The sequence below is a fragment of the Cetorhinus maximus genome, chromosome 2 (genome assembly GCF_964194155.1).
Source record: "Cetorhinus maximus chromosome 2, sCetMax3.hap1.1, whole genome shotgun sequence".
Lineage (NCBI taxonomy): Eukaryota > Metazoa > Chordata > Chondrichthyes > Lamniformes > Cetorhinidae > Cetorhinus > Cetorhinus maximus.
Genome location: NC_135880.1, coordinates 18,795,071 through 18,817,400, shown reverse-complemented (window position 1 = coordinate 18,817,400; position 22,330 = coordinate 18,795,071). Strand labels below are relative to the sequence as shown.

General features: G+C 44.0%; 1 protein-coding gene across 2 annotated transcripts in view; it reads right to left on the bottom strand.

The window, feature by feature from the left end:
* The window catches only part of cep44 (centrosomal protein 44), a 123,073-nt gene that overhangs the window by 5,792 nt on the left and 94,951 nt on the right, over nt 1–22,330 (bottom strand). For both annotated transcript variants that reach the window (XM_078561597.1, XM_078561588.1), the window contains exons 6-10: nt 22,105–22,236; nt 18,384–18,587; nt 11,321–11,396; nt 9,861–9,991; nt 2,576–2,616 (exon numbers count right to left, since the gene is read on the bottom strand). In XM_078561597.1, the coding sequence (XP_078417723.1) occupies nt 2,576–2,616; nt 9,861–9,991; nt 11,321–11,396; nt 18,384–18,587; nt 22,105–22,236 (584 nt within the window). The remainder of the gene's footprint in view (nt 1–2,575; nt 2,617–9,860; nt 9,992–11,320; nt 11,397–18,383; nt 18,588–22,104; nt 22,237–22,330) is intronic.

The following is a 22,330-nucleotide window of genomic DNA, read 5'->3' as shown; positions in this document are numbered from 1 at the left end:
AGGAGGGGGGAAGTAAAGAGGCAGGTGTTACATCTTCTGCAGTTGCATGGGAAGGTGCCGTGGGAGGGGGTTGAGGTGTAGGGGGTGATGGAAGAGTGGACCAGGGTGTCCCGGAGGGAACGATCCCTGAGGAAAGCCGCCAGGAAGGGAAGATGGGTTTGGTGGTGGCATCGTGCTGGAGTTGGCGCAAATGGCGGAGGATGATCCTTTGAACGCGGAGGCTGGTGGAGTGATAAATGAGGACAAGGGGGACCCTATCATGGTTCTGGGAGGGAGAGGAAGGTGTGAGGGCGGATGCGCGGGAGATGGGTCGGACACGGTTGAGGGCCCTGTCAACCACCGTGGGTGGAAAACCTCAGTTAAGGAAGAAGGGAGACTCCATTGCATCTGTTCTGATGATGCCACTTTCCAAAACAGTTCCTCTCACACGTCTTCCTTCTTCCTTAACCGAGGTTTTCCACTCACGGTGGTTGACAGGGCCCTCAACCGTATCCGGCCCATCTCCCACGCATCCGCCCTCACACCTTCCTTTCCCTCCCAGAACCATGATAGGGTCCCCCTTGTCCTCACTTATCACTCCACCAGTCTCCGCGTTCAAAGGATCATCCATTTCTGCCAACTCCAGCATGATGCCACCACCAACACATCTTCCCTTCACCCCCCTGGCGGCTTTCCGCAGCAATCGTTCCCTCCGGGACACCCTGGTCCACTCCTCCATCACCCCCTATACCTCAACCCCCTCCCACGGCACCTTCCCATGCAACCGCAGAAAGCGCAACACCTGCCTCTTTACTTCCCCCCCTCCTCACCGTCCAAGGGCCCAAACTCTCCCTTCAAGTGAAGCAGCACTTCACTTGCACTTCCCTCAATTTAATCTACTGCATTCGCTGCTCCCAATGCGGTCTCCTCTACATTCGAGAGACCAAACGCAGGCTGGGTGACCGCTTTGCAGAACACCTTTGGTCTGTCCGCAAGCATGACCCTGTCGCTTGCCATTTCAACACACCACCCTTCTCTCATGCCCACATGTCCGTCCTTGGCCTGCTGCAATGTTCCAGTGAAGCTCAACGCAAACTGGAGGAACAGCACCTCACCTTCCGACTAGGCACGTTACAGTCTTCCGGACTTAATATTGAGTTCAACAATTTCAGATCATGAACTCTCTCCTCCATCCCCACCACCTTTCCGATCCCCCTTTTTCCAATAATTTATCATTTTTTTTTGAACAAATACATTTTTCTTTTCCCTCCTATTTTTAAATTTATTTCGATCGATTGTTTCATCTCCACCTTTTAGCCCATTTCAATCCCTTCCCCCCACCCCACCCCCACTAGGGCCATCTGCCACTAGCTTGTCCTGCTTGCTACCCTTAATGTCCCCATTAACACATCCTTTAGATAATATCACCACCGTCAACACCCCTTTATCGTTTTGTCTATGACATCTTTGGCAGTCTCTTCTTGGCCTCCACCTATCACTGGCCCCCTATCGAGCTCTACCTGTCCCACTCCCCTCTACCAGCTTATATTTAATCTCATTTCTATATGTCTTAGTTCTGATGAAGGGTCATACGGACTCGAAACGTCAAATGTATCCCTCTCCGCAGATGCTGTCAGACCTGCTGAGTTTTTCCAGGTATTTTTGTTTTTGTCAATCTAACCAAAATAGATTATACGAACAGCCATTCAATAAGATCATGGCTGGTCTGACTGTAACTTCCTGCCTACCCCGATAACCACCTTGTTTATCAAGAATCTATCTACCTCTGCCTTGAAAACATTCAAAGATTCTGCTTCCACTGCCTACTGAAGAAGGAAGTTCCAAAGGCTCATTACCCTCAGAAAAAATTTCTCCTCATCTCTGTCCTAAATGGGCGACCCCATATTTTTAAAAAGTGACCCAGGTTATCAGTCAAAACATCATCCATTCAAAAGGCATGAGAAATTTGTAGAATAAAACAAAACTCAAAAACTACAATGATATCCTAAGTCATAAATTCACGCAGGAAGATTTCAAATCTGTGCTAACACAGTACTGATCAGAAACAACTGCTGTTTTTTTTTAACTATAAGAGACAACAGAGCATCTGTTGCTGACAGCAAAAACTGAGAGTGCATCCCAAAAAATATATTGGGCAATCAAGCACCTCCTGAGAATCACTGCAATAAGGGGCAGTAACACAAGTAATTTTCCCTGGTAGAATGGTTGGAATCCTCAATAATATATGATGGATAGGTAAATGAAGAAGAATTCAATTTTAACTGGATACACTTTTTGACAGAAAAACAGAGGAAGGGAAGGGGAAAAAAGGAAATGATGAAGCAGAAAGAAATAAGTTGCATTTATATAGTCTGGCCTCAAAAATTCCTAAAGCGCTTTACAGCCAATTAAGAATTTTTGAAGTGTAGTCGCGACTGTAAAATAGGGAAAATATAGCAATTAAGAATAATGCTGCCATATTTGCTGAGGTTTGCTCTAAAATCTAATTGTGAACAAATTTATGAAAATGTAGATGTGGAACACAATATAGAATCAGCAGCTCTCATTATTTCAATGACAAAAGGAAAGTACTTACATTTTGCTTATCCTTTCCACCTTATGTTTCATTGCCTCTGTCTGCAAAATACAAGACATACCCTCAAATAGCAAAGCATAAAAAATTCTCACAAACATAAAAATGACAGGCAGGAATAGACCAGCAGGTCCATCAAGCAAATGCTGTTTTTTTTTTAATGGAATTAGCTTCATTTATCATGTATACAACGTAGTAAAACTATAAATAGAGGAAGGTGGGAGTTCTATTAGAACCCTGAGTGTTTTATGACAGGAGAGTGCCTGTATTGCTCAATTTCTAATTATATGATAGTGTAACGCTGAGACATAACAATAGGACACCTCTATCCCACCTACTACCAAACCCCGCCCCAACCTTCCCTTGTGTTCAGAACTTGATATCATATATTTTGTACATGTCCTCACATGTACATCTCCAATCTTTTTGGAGGTGGATAGAGAAATACTTTTCTGAAACAAGGTCATTAAGTAGTTTTACTACAATAGAAAATGAAAGTAGAGTAACAATCAAAGCAAATTCCACTTACTTACCTCAAAATCACTTCTCTTCTCAAAAACATGGGAAAATAATAAGCTACGTGCCCTATCCCTTTCATGAGCTAACTTACTTCCTTTTGTCATTACCTTGCTTTCAGGTCTTCAGCCTTTCTCTTACTGCCTCTTCTTTAAAATCTGACTGTCTCCAACAGTCCCGCAAGTTTTCATTCCTTTTTCTGATAACCCTGATGCCAGAAAATAAAGGGGGAGTAGCTCTAATACTTTTTTATGGAAGAATTCTCCGGTATGCCTTGCAACCAAATTCACCACTGCCTCTCCCAGGAATGCATTCTCTACAGGCATCTTCTACAGTTCCCAAGCAAATGGAATTTTCCACATCACAATGGGGTATGTATTTGTTGGTCATTTGGGATGAATATCACTGAAGCCCATTACACAGGATGACCATTGTATTTGTTGTAATTCAGTCCATTTCAAATGAAGAACATCAAAGAGGCTAAAAGCTGGAGGCAGCATTTACACCGATGGTCACATCTTCCCAAGCGCTAAAAGGCAGCCCTCCATGTACCCACTTCACACAGGAGTGCCTCCATTACTTCATCAACACAGATCAGAGTTCTTTTTATTGAGTGTTCCATAAATTAAAAAAGGGAATTGTTTTGATGGACAGTAGATTTTTTTCAGTACCAGTTCTGCTCTATTTTGAATTTCTAGCTCCCAGAGGCAGCCTGCTAGGTAGGCAGTTGCTTGCACAACTGATTAGTTGCGAAAGTTTAAGCTGAAGCACTCGGTGGATGTCCCATTGCACATTTTCCATTTTGAGATCTCACAGCTTGGAAAATGTCTGGAAACACTTTCTTTTGACAACTTTCCACTAGGCATAGCAAAAATTGAAGTACCTGGAATTGAAGGCAACCTATTGACATAGGTAGGGAATTAGTTTGAAAGTAAGATACAGAGAATAGGGATAATTGGTATGTGCTCAAATTGGCAGGTTACGACTAGTGTTGTCCTCTAGGGATCTGTACTGGGGCCCCAGACTTTCACTGTATTTTTAAATGTCTGATGAAGGAATAGAGATCCAGGTTTGCCAATTGTATCAAGTTATCTAGCAGAGTAAATAGAGTAGATAGAAGCAGAAAGTTGCAAAGGGGCATTGATAGATAGTGCATGTGCAAAGCAATGCCAGATGGAGTTCAATGTGGAGAAGTGTGAGGTCATCCATTTCGGACATACAATAGATCAGCTTATTTTCTAAACAGTGAGAAACTAGAAAGTGTAGAGGGGCAGAGAGATTTAGAGGTTCAAATACAGAAATCACTAAAAGCTAGTGGCCAGGTACAAAAATAAAATTAAAAGGCTAATGAAATCAGATATGCTGCTTGAGGAGAGGTATAGCAGATTGCAGGAGATACTATTTTCATAATATTTTTTCATGCATCTTGCAAACAGCTTTCGTTAAACTGAGATCTGACCAGTATAAAAGAAAGCTCTTTCAAAAGGGAGCCTGTGGGCTGATTGAGTGTATAGGGTGTATAGGGAATATTTTCTCAAAGGATAAAGAAGTTGTCAATATTAAGTACATAGCCTTTCTTTTTTCTTGTCAAACACTGTTGCAAAGTGGTGCACTGTAGCTCAGAAGGAAGCAGACCTTTTTGACTTGGAAGAAGTGCCTGCAGTTAACACACAAATCAATATGGAGCACACAATAAAAAGCAAGACCTGAAATACTGTTCAATAAAGAATGCCCACTTTTGTTCATATATAAATGAAATCTACCAGAACAGTCACTTGGGTTTGGGGGAGGTGGGGGCGAGGTTAGAAAAACGGGACTGAAGGCTGTCCACAGATCATGCATCACCCATATGATACATCAACCAATGGGACACACTATGAAAATAGCATCTACCACTAAGAATTCTGAGGTACTAATTCGCAGTGACACAGCCGACACAAAAGAAGCTCCACTGTTAAAGTCTAATGTTTATTTGAAATACGGATAAGACTCACACACGCAAACAATATGCAATCTGCACTCTCAATAAATTAGAGGTTGTACTATCGTAGAAGGCCAAGAAGCTGAATCATGTTAAGTATTATTCTGCTGTTAAAGTATAGGTCATGCTTCTTCAAGGTAGCAAGTTAATTTATTGTTAAAGAACCACTAGGTGATTTCATTGGTATGGTGCCTGGGGAATATTACTAACCTCTGCTCCTAGAAAACCAGTTTGAAGGGTACAAAGGTGAATTAAAAGGGGCAAAGATCTAAATGATCGACTCTCCCTCTAATAATGCCATGGGATATCCAGTGATTTCCTGGTTTAGAGGGAGAGGTAGTGTGGTGGGGAGAGGAGAGGTAGGTATAGGTCAGACAATTCCATTGAATTGAAGCAGTAAGGGACTGTCTGAGCCATTAAGGAGACATATTAATAGCCCAGAGAAGAAAATTCTGACAATCCAGGCAACTACAATTCTAGGGTTTGGGCACCAGACTGTGAACAGTGCAGCAGTAGTCCAGTCAGGGTCTTTGTGAGGAGGCTGTGGTAATAACAAGAGGTGGTAATGAGGTTGGAGGAGCATCCAGCAGTATTGGGTCAGGAGACTGATCTTGCAGGCTCTGAGATAGGCATTATAGAGATGTTGATAGGCAGATCTGGAAGAGCTCAAGGTACAACAAACAGGTTAATTTAATCATGAAAAAGACTAATATATGAAGATGTTGTGATATTCACAGGAACCATGCACTATATTGTAAGATTACATGGGCCCATGCTATGCACTGACATTGGACATAAGCACCATTATTTCCTAATCCAAGGCACCTAATCCACAGAGACACAAAGATAGGTAGGGAAGTATGTTGTGAAGACATAAGGAGTTTACAGATAAGTTGAGTGGGTGGGCAAAAATCTGGCAGATGGAGTGTAATGTGGGAAAATGTGAAATTGTTCACTTCGGCAGGAAAAAGAAAAAGACAGAGCATGACCTAAATAGAGGATGACTGCAGAATTCCGAGATGCAGAGGGATCTAGGTGTTCTCATGCATGAGTCATAAAAGGTTACAATGCAGGTACAGCATGTAATCAAGAAGGCTAATGGGATGCTATCCTTTATTACGAGAGGAATTGAACATAAAAGTAAGGATGTTACACCTCAGTTATACAGGGCATTGGTGAGACCGCATCTTGAACACTGTGTGCAGTTTGGTCTCCTTATCTAAGGAAGGATGTAAATCCATTGGAGGTACTTCAGAGGAGGTTTACTGGATTGATATCTGGAATGAGTGGGTCAGCTTATGAGAATAGGTTGGACAGGCTGGGCTTGTTTCCACTGGATTTCAGAAGAGTATGGGGTGATTTGATTAAAGTTTATAAGATCCTGAATGGTCTTGACAAGGTGGACGTGGAAAGGGTGTTTCCTCTTGTGGGCAGGTCCAGAACGAGGGGACACTGTTTTAAAATTAAGGGTTGTCCTTATAGGACAGAGATGAAGAGAATTTTTTTTCTCTCAGAGGGCTGTGTGACTTTGGAACTCTGCCTCAGAAGGCGGGGTCACTGGACATTTCGAAGGCAGAGGTAGATAGATTCTTGTTAGGCAAGGGAATCAAAGGTTATCGGGGGTCGATGGAAATGTGGAACTTTCTTTAAATTCATGTGGGATGTGGGCGTTGCTGGCTAAGCAAGCATTTATTGCCTATCCCTTATTGCCCTTGTCCAGAGGGCATTTAACAGTCAAACACATTGCTGTGGGTCTGGAATCACGTGTAGGCCAGACCAGGTAAGGACAGCAGATTCCTTCCCTAAAGGACATTAGTGAACCAGATGGGTTTTCACAACAATCGACAATGGTTCCATGGTCATTATTAGACGTTTAATTCCGGATTTTTATTGAATTCAAATTCCACCAGCTGCCGTAGCGGCATTCAAACCCAGGCCCTCAGAGCATTACTCTGGGTCTCTGGATTACTAGTCCAGCGACAATATCACTACGCCATTGCCTCCCCACAACTTGAAACACAAAGAGAATGGCCATGATCTTATTGACTGACGGAGCAGGTCGAGGGGCTGAATGGCCTACATCCGCTCCTATTTTGTACATTTGTATGTTCATTCTTCCACCTTTTCTAGAAGTTGCTAGAATCCATTATTAAGGAGGTTATAGCAGGATACTTAGAAAATCGTAATTTGATCAGGCAGATTCAACACGGTTTTGTGAAAGGGACATCACGTTGAGCTAATTTATTTGGGTTTTTTGAGGAAGTAACAAACAAGGCTGGTAAAGAGGAACCATGTAGATGTAGTGTACATGGATTTCCAGAAGGCATTTGATAGGGTACCACATCAAAGGTTACTATACAAGGTAAGATTACAGGGGCACGAATTTTCCCGTCGGCGAGCGGGGGCAGGGCCCGCTTGCCGACGCATAAAATGACGTGGAATGACATCAGGCAGAACTCCCAACATCATCCCGCTTCATTTGCATTTTCAGGTCGGTGGGGGCACAGCTAAGTCAGCCTAATGAGGCCATTCAAAAAGCAATTAAAGCAATTAGTGGACCTGCCCATCCAACCTTAAGGTTGGTGGGCAGGTCAGGAACGCTGGAGGCCACTTGAAAAAGCATGAAACCTCATCCACGGGCGGGATGAGATTTCATGACTGAATTAAAAATTTAAGATTCACTTTTACTTAAAGTTATGTCCATGTCCCAACTCATGTGACATTGTCATGAGGGGGCATGGATGGTAAATGAAATTTTCCAAAGAATAACTTTTTCACTTTGGGAACCGGTCTCCCTGAGGCAGCACTTAGTCTCAGGGAGATCGGAACGCTCCTTCACGCGCATGCGCGAAGGAGCGCACTTCCGCATTTGCCAATCCAGCCCCACCCGCACAGGGAGCGAGCACTCCTGTGCAGACATCACGCTGGGCGGACCTTAATTGGCCCGCCCACGAGAAATGGCCGAATGGAGGGTCGCCCGTTCCCACATTCCCCCGCCCCCATCCCACACTCCCCCGCCCCCCCACCCCCCTCCCTCCTCCCAACGGGGGGAAATTTTACCCATGGTGTAGGGGGTAAAATATTAGCATGGATAAAGGATTGGTTAGCTAATAGGAAGCAGAGAGTAGGGCTAAATGCGTATTCTTCGGATTGGCAAACTGTAACTACAGTTACCACAAGGGTCACTGCTGGGGCTTCAACTATTTACAATCTACATCAATGATCTAGATGAAGAGACCAAATATATGGTAGCTAAAGTTACTGATGATAGACAGGAAAGTATGTTGTCAAGAAGAGGCAGACATTCTGCAAAGGGATATAGACAGATTAAGTGAGTGGCAAAAATTTGGCCGATGGAGTATAGTGCAGGAAAATATGAACTTGTTGACTTTGACATGCAGAATAGAAAAGTAGTATACTATTTAAATAAAGATTGCAAAACTCGGTGATACCCAGGGATCTGGGTATCCTGGTACACGAATCACAAAAAGCTAGTAGGCAGATATAGCAAGTGATTAGGAAGGCAAATATTAGCATTTATTGCAAGGGGAGTAGAATATAAAAGTAGGGACGTTTTATTGCAGCTGTACAGTGCCTTGATGAGACTACTATCTGGAATACTGCGTACAGTTTGGTCTCCTTATTTTAAAATAGGTATAATTGCATTTGAAGTAGTTCAGGGAAGGTTCACTAGACTGGGATGAGGGGCTTATCTTGTGAAGAAAGGTTGAACAGGTTGGGCATATACCCATTAGAGTTTAGAAAAATGGGAGGTGATCTTATTGAAACATAAATGATCCTGAGGGGGCTTGACAGGGTAAATATTGGGAGGATGTTTCCACCTGTGGGAGAGACAAGAACTAGGGGACATAGTTTTAAGAATATGAGTTCTCCCTTTTAAGATGGAGATGAGGAGAATTTTTTTCTCTCAGAGGGTCATTACTAAGTGGAATTCTCTTCTCTGGAAAACAGTGGAGGCTGGAGTCAGACAGATGTTCGATAGGCAAGGGAGTCAAGGGTTATGGGGGTCCGACAGGAAAGTGGAGTTGAGATCATAACCAGATTAACCATGGTTTTATTGAACAGCGGAGCAGGCTCAGAGGGCTGAATGGCCTATTCTTGTGCTAAGTCCCATGTTCCTAGACCCCTCCCCTCCCTTCCCTCTTTCCTCCTCTGATGCCATCATCCATTCCCATTGTCTCCTCAACTCCTTCTTTCCCTCTAAAGCACCCCTGCAATCTTTTTGCCTCCTCATCCTTTTCTATCTCCCCTCCTTCTTCAGCTGGCCTCACTCCCTTCTCCTCTTCCTCTCACCATCCCCTGTTCTTTCACCCCACCCAAAGTCAACTTCCTTGCTGTCCTATCCACTTTCCCTGTCAATTCTCCCCATCCCATCTGTCTTCTCTTCCCTCCACCATCTTGGTTCAATTATCTCCCTGCCCTTTAACCTTACCTGACCTAAAAGTGTCCTTGGTCTTGACTACTTGTGTGCAGTGTCACAGGAAATCATCTTTTATTTTTATTTATGTCTGTGTCAAGCGAAGATATAACTGTCCAATGATTTCTTTTCCCTTTTGTTTAAAAGAGGAGTCTGAATGAATGCCCTTGAGTTGGAAAGCTGTATTCAGAATTTTTCTTGGCCTTTTCACCTTGAACATTCAGTTCAAACTCCTGCATTTTAGTGCTGGTTGCACTTATGACACAAAAGCCTTCAATAAAAATGCATTTAATATTAGCATGTTCTCCTGACCTTATAAAGATTTGAAGGAAACCTTTGCCAATTTTGCTTACCTTCGTGACTTCTGTCAGACATAATGAATTGATGTTTGCTGCTTTGGGCGATTCATCTGCTGATAGCAGTGAGTTGTATCCAGATGACTGATGGCTAAGACTCTCTGGCGTCTCAACTCTCATCTCTTTATCTGCAAAGAAATGTTCATCTTTGGTCAACCTCTGTCTTTCAGCACGCCTATGCAGGGTCAGATACCAGACATTGTGATTTACAGTGCACAAAAAAAGTAGGGCAGGCATTGTTTAGAACTCCAGACATTGCTGGTTCAGCTCCAATATGGGGTCATTTATGTCTCTTGCCAATATTTAGAGTGCAAACTTGATTGACACCTCCTGCAGAGCATTGCAAAATTGGATTACCTCCAGAATTCCAACTTTATCATAATTTGAGGCAAAAATGACACTTCACAGAAATATGAATATCTAAGATATGTTGGAGGAGTACAAGCAAACCACAAGCACTACAACTGTGTTGTATAGCAGGAGCATGACTATTACAATTGCACGTACATCTTTCGGTGTAAATCACAATTCTTTCTCAACACTGATGTATACATTGATGCTGAGCCTGTTTAGGATAAAATCCCAATTATTCGTTACTAGCAACTTATGCCATTCCTTAGTCTTCAAATTCAATACAGAAATGTAAAACTTCTAATGAACGATAATGACCTTTAATTTATCTAAAACCAAATGCAATGAATAAGGGTGACTCTTCTAATGGACAAGTGGTTAAATGTACCACATGGAGTACGCATAGAAGTTCAGAAGATTCCAGGTCCATTGCTTAATTTATGCAGTACTTCTGTACCTCAGCATACCAAAGGGAGAGTGAGGAAAGAGGTTACTACATTGTATTTAGCGTAATTAGTTTGGAGACAGGGAAGTGAAGGGAAGGGAAGAGGAAAACTAATCAGGGTTCCCATTCCTGATTTGTCCCCTGATGGGGTGAGCTTTGGGCAAAGAAACAATTAGACTTAAATGTTATACTCCAGCTCCTCTCTCCACATACTCAGCTTTATCTCCTGTTTTATTTTCAATATTGCAAATCAGCATAGGATGGAACTGTGAAGAATACCAACATGCAATAATAAGTAGCATTTCATGATTTTGCATTCAGTGAAACACATCACTTTACCTTGTACGTACAGTCCCTTTTATTTGTACACCCGGTTTCATATTTGGTACTTCCCATTTGTCAGCCACTATTTTCAATGAAAGAACACGGGCAGGAAACACGGGCAGGAAATCTAAGCCCAGATGCTAACCAACATTATATCCAATTTGTCTTCTGAGAGATGCACAAGAGTCTTCCTTCCTATGGGAAGCCACGTTTGCCATTCAGTGGCTCCTAACCCACCCTCTATCTGCTCAACATGATACAAGACAATTGCTACATGTGCTGTGAGAAACGAGTGTATGTAAACGTAATTCTACACTCCAAAATATAACCAGTTTACCTGAAGAATTGCGGCTTGTCATTTGGCACAAGGTATATTCTTCATTCCCACTGATGGAATCAGAAGATATGTCATTCTAGAGAGATGAAAAATCATATGGTATACTTTAAAACCATTATGGGCAAAATAAAAATATATTTTCTCTTTTCAGCAGCTACTCTCCAGCTTAGTAGCAATTTTATTGAAGGAAAGTGACTTTAATATTATTAAATTATTCAGTCAAATTCAGTCAGACACTCACTGAGCCTCCTTAGACAGCACCTTCCAAACCCACGACCACTACCATCTAGAAGGACAAGAGCAGCAGACACATGGGAACACCACCACCTGGAAGTTCAACACTATGCCACTCACCATCCTGACTTTGAATATATCACCGTTCCTTCACTGTCATTGGGTCAAAATCCTGGAACTCCTTTCCCAATAGCACTGTGGGTGTACCTACACCACACGGACTGCAGCAGTTCAAGAAGGCAGCTCATCACCACCTTCTCAAGGGCAATTAGGGATGGGCAATAAATGCTGGCCTAGCCTGCAATGCCCACCTCCCATGAATTAATAAAGAACATAGCACAAGATGAGGCAGAGGTTCTGATCTAAAGTTATTGAACTCAGTATTGAGTCTCGAAGACCGTAGAGTGCCAGGATGAAAGGTGAAGTGCTGTTCCTTGAACTTGCATTGAAGATCACTGGGACACTAGCATGCCATGGATAGAAAGGTCAGATTGGGAGCAGAATGGAGAATTAAAATGACAAGCGACATGCCTCAAACCATGCTGTGACTGATGTGTCCTGTTTCATAGGCCATTGCCATGTACTAATTATCTCTTCTTGCTTTCTCAGGCACGTCTGCCAAACAGCTAACAGAGTCCACAACCCAGGGCCTCCAAGTAGGCCCCGAAGAAACCGCTGAAGAAGAATCTGAAGGCACCCTCCTTGAACTCCTGTCACAGCACTCACCCCACCCTCCACCAGCACAGAGACACACACCTTGGTGGGACCTAGATTTAGCCTCAGGATCACAATCTGGTGAGCACATTGCACTTTCTGATCCACAGAAGGCGATGGCAGGGACTTCCCAGGTGTCTGGCACTCGAAAGACTGCTGGAGGCCAGAGTCAGATGACAAGCATCTGGATTCGGTCATGTCACAGTTGCTGGAGCTGCAAAGGCAAGCTCGGGAACATCAGGAAAGGATGTCCACCGCACTCCTCAGATTGCAAGGCACGATAGAGAAGTCCGTCCACTTTCAGGCTGAGGTGATAATGCCAGCATGCCAATGCACCGAGGTCAACACTGGTAGGAAGGCAGCCGCCATTGAGACCTTGGTCCAGGACATTGCTCCTGCACTGCTGCGTGGGCTGAACTCCATTGCTGGTGCCATAGTTGGCCTTCAACAGTGAATACATGAGAGGGGTGCAGGGCAGCTTGATCTCACTCCAGCTACCCCTTCTCCTAAGGAGTCAGCCAGGGGCCCTTGGGCACCCATAGGGAGAATCAGCAGGAGCACACCCCGGGGCCATCCACCCTGGTGACTCTGGGAGTGTCAAGCCCATCCAAATCCCCTCTTCCTGTGACCCCAGCAGCTCCAGCTCCATAGCTCGAGGAGCGTCGATGTCCTCCTCATCAGAGGAGACCTCCAGCTCCCATGTCGCCTCCTCAGCCAGCTCCTCCCCCGGTTGCAGCGCCAGGTTGTAAAGGGCGCAGCAGGTGACGACGATGCGTGACACCCTCTGTGGACTATATTGCAGGGCCCCACCAGACCGGTCCAGGCACCAGAACCTCATCTTCAGCATTTCAATGGCTTGCTCCACCAAATTGCGAGTTGCAGCATGAGCCTCGTTATGCCGTCGCTCTGCTGCAATCTGAGGCCACTGCACGGGTGTCATCAGCCATGTCCTCTGTGGCTAGCCCTTGTCCCCAAGGACCCATCCTGCAGCCTTTTTGGACCCTGGAAGACATCAGGGATCTGGGACCAACTGAGAGCATAGGAATCATGCAACCTCCCTGGAAACTGTGCGTAGACCTGCAGGATGCGTTTTTTGTGGTCGCACATTCAGCTGCACATTCAGTGAATGGAATCCCTTGCGGTTGACATATTTGACCACATGTTGCGGCAGGAAACTGAGCATCATATGAGTGCAGTCAATGGCACCCTGCACCTGTGGGAAACCTGAGCTCTGGGCAAATCCAATCACTCTTGCATCCTGGCTCTCCTAGTCTCAGGCGAAATGCACAAAGTTGTGTGCCCTCAGCATCCATGACTTCATGGGTGTATTTGTGGGTGGAGGCTTGTGATATCCCACAGAGGTCACCTGCGGAGCCCTGAAAGGAGCCGCTGGCATAGAAATGGAGCGCCACTGTCACTTTCACAGCCACTGGCAGTGGATGCCCTCCATGTCCACATGGCACCAAATCCTGCAGTAACTGCAGATGTAACCGACCAGTTCCCCAGACACGTGCAGTCTTCAGCGACACTGGTTCTCGGTCATCTGCAGGAATGAAAGACGACGTCTACAGACCCTGGGTCTACCTAGGCGCTGACCAGCAACGGCTCACTGAGGCTCTTCGGCGGCGTGTATGGGAGCCCCAGCTGCTCCTTCTCCCAGAGGGTGTTGCTCCTCCCTCTGCGCAACCAGGCGCCTCAGTTACTCTTTTCCCCATTGCCTTCACTCTCTGCATGCCACGAGGCATACAGCTAGTTCACCAGGCTCCATGATCCTGACGTACTCCTCCTGCAGGATGAAAAAGAGAGATGTGTGGGTTAGCATGGGTATACGAAGAACCTATCTTGGTTAAGTCATAAGGCCCTTAACGCATCCCGGGAAGTGCTGGCCACCTCTCGGATGGCCGGAGATTGGAGGGCTGCATGGCTGCCCAAAGCCCCACCTTCCACCGCCCCATTCCACCTGACCAATTAGCAGCATTGGACTAATGGACTGCATGTTGTGCTCTCAGCTCAGGCATTCTCCTAAGCCCCGCTGCAAAGCTGCACTGTTAGCTTGAACAATGGGGGAGACTGGTTCAAATCGGGATGATGACATTGCGAGGGGCTGTGAGCGGCTCCACCAGTGACTGCTCCACGGCCAGCTTTAGTAAGGAGACTGTACAACGTATCCAGTTGCCCAACTATTCTGCAGTCCACTTAAATGCTCAATAGTTTGCAGTCTGTGCCTGAGGGCTGAAAAGCTCTGGAGCACTTGGTGGCACTTTGATGCCTCTGCGTTGTTTGAGTGGGCAGATAAGCTAGAGGCCCGGCTCCAATCATTTCAATGCGGCTGCGCCTGCGCCTGATCGGTCTCAGCTGCAGAGGAATGGTCGCTTTATACAAGGTGTCCCTAATGTGTGGCCGCTTCCCTTTCCCACATTCCCCCCAACCCCGCACGTGCTTGTGTGCTACCTTCAACTGCAGGGCAGCCTTCGACTCCCCTCCCCCAGCCCAATGCGCCTCAACCTTGAAGTCCAACAACTTGAAGTCCAGCAACGCGAGCGCTCCACAACGTTAACGTGCACTCACCTAAGTTCCCCTCAAAGTGCAGCCCACCAGTGCACGCCTTTTATATGCTGTTGTGAAACAGGTCGGCATGATTGGCAGACGATCCAGTGGGAGGGGTGATGAGTCCAGCGGGCTAGCCTTACAACGATATGCTGACATATTACAATGAGGTTCCCGATATTCGATGGCAGGAAATGCAGCTCGCCATCGACGGGCTGAATGGACAATTACAAACTAGTTTTACAACATTGTGAATCTAATTTTTGGATTTCACGTCATATTGTCCACTCACACTACCCAACACACCTGAGGACAATGGACATGGACGATTCTGCCCATGAAATCATAAACCACAGTAAAAGGGCCACAGGGCCTTTCAGCACTCTGAAAGATCTACTAATTAATCCCATCTTTCTCAAATATTTAGCATATTATTTGATAACCTCTGAACAACACCAGTGCAGATCGCTAGAAACTATGACTCAGATTTCATAGTTTGCAGAGAAGCTAGCACTCACCGCTGACCCCAAAGAAAGCTGCCCGCAAATATCGGGGGATCAATATGCTGTAGATTTTCCCTTTCCCTATGTCAGTTTGAATCTGGCGCCAAATCAAGGGGATCTCCAGGTTTCTAACAGCAGTGATGACATTCACAAGGTAAGCAGTCAATCACACTGATGCATTCTTATGGCAGCAATTAAGGTAGGCGTTGAAATATCAGAAACAAACTTTAGATAAAAATGTTATGAAATTTGACATTCCACGCATATAAAATCAGTTTTTCCAGAAACTGTGGAATCACTGACAACAAAGTCTGGATGTGTGTTGTTCATGCGTGCACTCCAGAAGCTGCATTCCGTTTCAGAGGAGTTATGATGGCAAACGCTGATAGCTTTGCTGTCATCGCTACCAAAAAACTGGGTCATTATTTAGTCTGGAAAACATTAAATCTTAGGTTGAAAGATTAGGTTAAATCGACAAGTTGCAAAAAAATGTTTTGGATTGGGGGAGAGTGGATTTTAGTAAAATAAGGCAGGATCTGGCCAAGGTAGATTGGGAACAGTTACTTGTGGGGAAATCTACAGAAGAGCAGTGGGGGGTGTTTAAAAAGGAAATGAGGAGGGTACAAGCTCAACATTTTCCCTCTAGGGTGATAGGAAGGAGTAACAAGCCCAGAGAACCATGGATGACCAGAGATATTCAGGTTACAATGAGAAGGAAAAGAGAGGCTTTTAGCAGGTACAAGGCAAGCAAATCAGCAGAGGCATTAGTGGAGTACAGACAATGGAGGGTAGAGCTTCAGAAAGCAATTAGGGGAGCAAAGAGGGGATATGAGAAAGCTCTGGCTGGTAAAAATAGGGAAAATCCCAAGATATTCTATAAGTATATCAATGGGAAGAGGATAACCAGGGAAAGAGTAGGGCCCATAAGGGACCAAGGGGGCAATCTATGGGTGGACCCACAGGACATCGCTAGAGTGAATAGGTAGCAGCTCTTCCCCTTAGTTGAAGGGTCAGTCACAAGGGTGAGGGGCAGGAGGCTTAGTGGGGATGTGAGGAAAAACTTATTTACCCAGAGGGTGGTGACGGACTAGAATGCACTGCCTGGGAGGGTGGTGGAGGCGGGTTGCCTCACATCCGTTAAAAAGTACCTGGATGAGCACTTGGCACGTCATAACATTCAAGGCTATGAGCCAAGTGCTGGTAAATGGGATTAGGTAGCTAGGTCAGGTGTTTCTCACGTGTTGGTGCAGACTCGATGGGCCGAAGGGCCTCTTCTGCACTGTGATTCTGTGATTCTGATTCTGAAACACTGCACTAAGTTGGTAACTGCATAGGGTGGCTCTCTCTTGGTAGTACTTAATTCTTCTATGAAGTCATATGGTATGTTTGATGTCAATGTTGCCATTAAGTGGCTCTTTTAATACCTCTTAAATAAACGGAGGTTCTTTGCTCTATTCCTAGGAAAAGCAAAGAAATATGCAACATAAGAACATAAGAAATAGGAACATGAGTACACCATTCGGCCCTTCGAGCCTGCTCCGCCATTCAATAAGATCATGGCTGATCTTCTTGTGTTTTGATTCCCATCTAACCCTGATAACCTTTGATTCCCTTGCCTAACAAGAATCTACCTACCTCTGCCTTAAAAATATTCAACGACCCCACCTCCACCACCTACTGAGGCAGAGTTCCAAAGTCGCACAACCCTCAAAGAAAAAATTTCTCCTCCTCTCTGTCCTAAAAGGGTGACCCCTAATTTTAAAACAGTGCCCCCTAGTTTTGGACTCACTCATATGAGGAAACATCCTTCCGACGTCTACCTTGTCAAGGCCACTCAAGATCTTGTATACTTCAATCAAATCACCCCTCACTCTTTTAAACTCCAGTGGAAACAAGCCCAGTCTGTTTTTTTTCCCCCCATTCTGAGGAATAGGACATGCCTACCTCCGCCATGGAGCCAGCCACATTGGGAGTTCTGGGTGCTGGCTCGTGACCTGAACCAGCCCGCACCCTGAAAATTAGACAGCCTGGGAATGAGGTCAAGAGTTCCAGCCATTCATTTATAGAGGGCTTCCAAGTCATCACAACTTGATCAAAATCCAGGCCTTACTGTCATTATTGATTACGGAAACTCAAGATGGGGAGAAAACAGTTAAAGAGCTTTTGGCATGGATATGCCAATGAAGTAGGCATTAATACTGAGTGAACATAAGCACGTCTATGACAGCAACTTTTGCATTATTGCATTTAAGCATACATCTGCCCTCATTTGAGTTGTTATAGCATTTGCACAAAAACAACAGTAAGCATCATTAGCCTAATAATTAATTTGACAATTTGGTAGCAAATGGACCATTGTCTTGATAATTATGGAGATTTCAGAGCTTCAAAACAGCGATAAGATCAGAAAAAGAATATGTGAAAATGCAGGCAATTTTATAAAGATATTTAGTGACCATAAAAAACACACAATCAGAACCCTAGAGCTGTTGCAATATTAGATTTACTGTTCATCCATTCAGAACTTAAGGTGGCTACTCTGTTTTAGTGATCAGTGTATCGATTTGATATTGTATTAAAAGCTGAAGTCACAAACTGTAATACAAAGGTGCACAACTTTAGAACAGCAAACTTTGGAGCAGGTTGTAGCCGAGGGGGTAAAATAAGAAACAGTACTAGAAAATAAAACAGAAGAGAAAGGAAATGCAAGGAAGTATTTCAAGACGGAAATTCTCTCATGAAGAATGAAGTATAGCAAGGTCAGAAATACTATACTTTAAGGAGGGCTCTTGTTGTGGCTTAATAGGCTTACACGGGGAGAAGAGGAGCTGTGACGGGGATTTCTGGTCCCGGTTGAGCTAGCTGATCTCACCTGGCCTCAGTGCCCAAGGGCTTGGAAAGGGCGAGGTGGAGTAGCTGGAAATTCTCAATCCTGGTCATTAGCCATTGAGCCACGTTAGAAGTGCTCACACTGTGTAAGAACAGGGTCAGATTTGGTTGTGATGCAGCCTGCAGTTGAATTGTCCTGCAAACTAAGTATGTCTAAAAATAAAACTCTGGATTACCTTTCTGGAATGCAGTAACAGCTGAGTTTCTAGCAGAACAACACGGCTCAGCAGATTATTCCAATCCCTCTCATCTATAATCACTTTTCCAGCTGTCGCACATTCTAAAGCCTGCAGCTTACTCTGTACCACGTCCAGTACTTGGAGCTTCTCCTGACATTTGGCAATCTGATGCTTAAGCATTTCGATCTCTAGTGCCTGTGACTGTCAAGCAAGAAACAACTCGTTCAGCTTTAAAAAAAAAATAAGTATTGATAACAATAAATTAACTGTTGTTTATGGTGACAATTGTTTAAAAAGGCATCATCACAACTTTTCCAAGCCCCTTCCACCAAAAACCTCGAAGCTTTTAAATATAGTTTGTACCATGTTTATGGATTCCATATGCACCAGGAGAAAGATAATCTTCTATTTCATCAGTGCTTCAGCTCAAGGTTGCTGCTACAATAAAATAGTGTATGTCTAAAATCACAGTTCCAGATAAGAAATGGTAGGGTTAATATACTTCTAGTAATACTACTATTACAGCTGCAGGAAGTTATATACGGCACCTTGAATGTAGAAAAATATCCCATGGTGTATCAGAGAAAAAGGAAAATTGATGCTGAGCCAAAGAATGAGATATTAAAAGAATGCCAAAAAGGGTCACAGAAACCAAAGGTTTTTAACATGAAAATACATACAGATTACAACATGGGAACAGGCTAATCAGCCCAACCATTCCACGTTAGTGTTTACCCTCCACACAAGTAGCCATGGGTCTATTTTGTTCCCATATTCCTTTATCCCTCTTTCCTTCAAGTACTTGTCTAAATCTATTATTCGATGTTGGTATTTAAGTCAATCATTAACTCCAATAACTTCTGCATTAAAACGGTTGTGGTGTAGTGGTAGCTTCCCTCCCTGTGGGCCAGAAGCTCCGGGTTCTTGTTGGCCATGGAAGGAGTGTTCCTGACATGGTGCGATGGGCTGATAATCAACCTGGGAATCCCTCCACCACCTCCACACTATTCTCCAAAGGAAAAAATGTGTGCGTGAAGATATGCTAAAAATGTTTCTCCTGCTCGCTGTGCCACATCTCCAATGTCTATGCCTCCTCATTCTAGAAACAGTCTGTTTCTAACCCCGTATTCCCATCTCTTCAGATTTTAAACACCTCTATCAAGTTACCCTGTTCCCCTGTTCTAAAGAAAAACAAGCCCCAATCTGTTTATACTTATAATTCTTGACACCAGGCAGCACCCGCGTGAATCTCTCTTTTGCCCCAGCATCCTTCCTATAGTGAACATGCCAGTTAATAGGCTTTTCAGAACAAAAACAAAACAGACAGTGATTGTGAGTAGAGTTGAAGGAGACGGTGATTGTTGATGTGAGCAAAGCAGGAGGAAGTTTGGTGAAGCTCAGTCCCAGGTCTACTGCATGGGAATATTAGAGAGAAAGGTGGAGCAGTTAGGGTTGTTATCAAGGAGCACCAATAGATGCTTGATGAGCTCACAAGGAATGATAAGAGACACACAGGGGGTAGCTATAGTCTTAATCACAGGGAATTCAAGCTTGAGAAAGTATAAGGAAGAGTTTAAAGGCAGAAAAGTAGTGATGGATTTGTAGGGATTTGACAGGGTAAAGTACCTAAGATGGACAAATGACAGATGGCACGGCTGAGCTCCAGAAAGAGGAGAGAAAACAGCTGGACCGGGAAGAGGATAACAATAAAAGAAAGTAATGGACTTGGATCCAGTGTCAGCCAAAACATGCATGTCATAGCCCTAAAGTAAATTTCTTATTACCTAGTTATGGTAGAAATTATGCAAGATATGTCATGGTTGTAACAATGTACAAGGAAGAAACATGAAACAATCCAAAGTTAAAGTCTTAGGCCCTGTGCTGAGATGAAGTCAGTTTGTAGATAGCATGGTGTCAGATTGGAGTATCCAAAATCCATTGTCCAAGTTTGGAGTCAACTGCGGAGACGGAATGGATCCAGAAATTGTTCAAGGGGTGGAGTATCAGCAAAGGTACTGGGAAGAACTTGCCAGTGAAATCAGAGAAGCATTTAGTCCAAAATGACGATGAATGAATCTGGAGCTAATTTTAACAAATTAACTTCTTTGAGCTTAGAATATTGATTTACCTATACTGACATTGATAAAGCATTTATAAATCTGCGCTTTCGGTTATCATTGAGTTGGGTTTTCTAATTAGTTTTTATGTCCTTTGACCTGAAAGTCAAGAGATTTGTCAACTCATCTGACCTGCTCAAATCTCACTCACTTTTCTAGGTCCCTTTCAACGGCACATAAACATAGCATCTGGTGAGGGCAAAATGAATGAATGTTTATGTAATATTGAATTGAACTCCTCCAAATTTTTAGCCAGAAATTATAACATTTTCCCACAGGAATTTTTTTAAAGTAAAAATCTTACAGTAAAGATAAGATAGAATCAAAGATAATTCAGCATTCAAAATGGAACTTAAAAGCCTTCAACATCAATGTTAAATTTCAGAACACTAAATCTCCTGCCTGGGGATTTCTGAAGCAATGAATCTATGTAGACTACTTTCAAGGTAAAAGCCTTGAAATTATGATGCTTTACTCTCTGATCTGCGCTCCTGTCAATTGAAGTTGGTTATGCAGATCAATACGCTGATTCCCTGCATTCTTGATTTTCCAACCATTAAAACTGTGTAACCAGAGACAAAGGGCAGAATTTTTTAAAAAGGTCGGAGTCCCGACAGCAACCAGAAAAGCGCATTGGATACACAACCAGCTAGTTGGACTTCTCCAATAATTTTACATGCAGCAACTCATGAATAGACTGCCACCGGGGTTACTGCCCAGTTCAGGATGTCGCCTGCCCTCGTGAGCTGCTTTCCAGCTGCTGAGGAACCTCAGTAATGCCACCAGGAATCATGGTCATTTCTGAGGAAGAGGCCCTGCAGCCTACCCCAGGTAGGCCAAAATTTTTTTTAAATGTAAAAATTAGATTGATGGAGGGAAACTCCTCTGTGGAAAGCACTGGAGCCACAAGGGCTACATTCACCACCCACGGTTTCCTCTTTGATTCAAAAACTGCTTCCCCCTTGAAGAGCCGATGGGCGGCCACCTGTATTCAACTGGTAATCTCCCCACCTGGCGGGAGGGGGCAGGGGAGGGGGTCAATCTGCTGTTGGAAAAATGCCAACGGCCTGTAAAATGGCCCTTAATAAGGCATTTGGATATTTAAATTTGCCAGTCGGATGCCGGTCCCACCATCAATAAAATTCCCTGGTACTTGGGCAGGGAGCTGATATGACAAGGTCTCCCCGCCTCCACCCTCCATTTTTGTCACCTCCTCCTTCCCCCCTACCATTATCCCACCTTGTTAAAATTCTGCCCAAAAGTCTACAGTCTCATTGTGCTGTAATATTTAACTTAATGCTCTCAAATTAAAGTACTGAGGATATTGCTTAAGGATTACTTAACAACCATTTCCAATACCATCTTACAAGCCTAGAGAACAATTCAGAAGAAGTTATTGTGGCCCTGCATAACGCACTCATCATATTTCTTCTCAAGTACTCTAGTTCTGGTCACTTTCCTCAATCATCCCTTCCTCCTACAACCTATGGGATCAGGTTTGACACTATTTAAGTATGACTAACTGGACTTATTTCATTAGTTTCCTCCTAAATCTTGCATCAGATTTGTCCTTCATTTAGGTTCAATTGAACAATACTTACTTCATGTGAACTGGGTAGTTCTGAATATTCTCTAACAGGTTTATCTTCAACAACTTCATTTTCAGGATTGGATGAAATGTGAATTGTTTTCATTTCATTACTGGATAAATGACGTTCCACCAAAGGTTTTATCTAAAAAGAAATGGAGAAGTTTATTCCCTTTCACTTTCTTTCCAACACATGCTGGTGGATGCGCGCACACATATTATGGTGCTACTTCTATAGG